This window comes from Mirounga angustirostris, unplaced genomic scaffold (genome assembly GCF_029215605.1).
Source record: "Mirounga angustirostris isolate CCGP_5_RB_7025 unplaced genomic scaffold, mMirAng1.0.hap1 SCAF_12, whole genome shotgun sequence".
NCBI lineage: Eukaryota > Metazoa > Chordata > Mammalia > Carnivora > Phocidae > Mirounga > Mirounga angustirostris.
Genome location: NW_026991720.1, coordinates 47,904,873 through 47,905,907, shown reverse-complemented (window position 1 = coordinate 47,905,907; position 1,035 = coordinate 47,904,873). Strand labels below are relative to the sequence as shown.

Sequence of the window (1,035 nt, the reverse complement as noted above, 5' to 3'; positions counted from 1 at the left end):
TTTTTTGCTCAGGCCCTTGGCCCAGCAGGATGGACAAGTGTCGTGGTCTCCATACTGCTGGGAAGCTCTGCAGGCACTGATGAGATCAGAAGTGGCATGATAAACTGTACAAGAAAGCCCATTTAGACACAGCCCTGAAGGCCAACCCTTTTGGAGGTGCTTCCCATGCAAAAGGAATTGTGCTGGAAAAAGTAGGAGTTGAAGCCAAGCAGCCGAATTCTGCCATCAGGAAGTGTGTCAGGGTCCAGCTGATCAAGAATGGCAAAAAAGGGGCACCTGGGTGGCTCAGTTGGTTAAGCGACTGCCTTCGGCTCAGGTCATGGTCCCAGGGTCCTGGGATCGAGCCCCGCATCGGGCTCCCTGCTCGGTGGGAAGCCTGCTTCTCCCTCTCCCACTCCCCCTGCTTGTGTTCCCTCTCTCGCTCTCTCTCTCAAATAAATAAATAAAATAAAATCTTTAAAAGAAAAAAATGGCAAAAAAATCACAGACTTTGTACCCAATGATGGGTGTTTGAATGTTATTGAGGAAAATGATGAGGTTCTGGTTGCTGGATTTGGTTGCAAAGGTCATGCTGTCGGTGACATTCCTGGAGTTCACTTTAAGGTTGTCCAAGTAGCCAGTGTCTCTCTTTGGGCCTTATACAAAGGCAAGAAGGAAAGACCAGTATCGTAAGTTTTGATGGTGAAAAGATGACAATAATAAATTTTCATAAGCCAAGAAAAAAAATAGTCCTCTTTAAATGCCCAGAAATAAACATGATTCTCCATATAGGTCAGCTAGGGCGGATCTCTGCTCAGAAACTGGTTGGTGAAGAAAATTAAGAGAGGCTGGGCAACCTCAGGGACTGATGTGAGGTCCACACCCAAGAGACTATCTCCTAAAAGCTATCCACTTCTCAGCAATTCATTTAATCCTCCCCACAATTTAGGATGCAGGTGCTATCATTATCTCTATCTTTAAGAGGCTCAAAGAGATTCACTTCTCTTCCCAGGGTCACAAACCTCCAGTCCAGGTGTGTCTGACTCCGAAACACAG

General features: G+C 46.3%; 1 protein-coding gene across 1 annotated transcript; it reads left to right on the top strand.

Annotated features, from left to right (window-relative positions):
* The first annotated feature begins 29 nt into the window (after positions 1-29).
* On the top strand, positions 30-672 carry LOC123835957 (small ribosomal subunit protein uS12-like). Its single transcript, XM_045865124.1, is given in 2 exon segments — positions 30-261; positions 464-672. Coding segments are annotated over 2 exon segments (441 nt in total).
* The last annotated feature ends 363 nt before the right edge of the window (positions 673-1,035 follow it).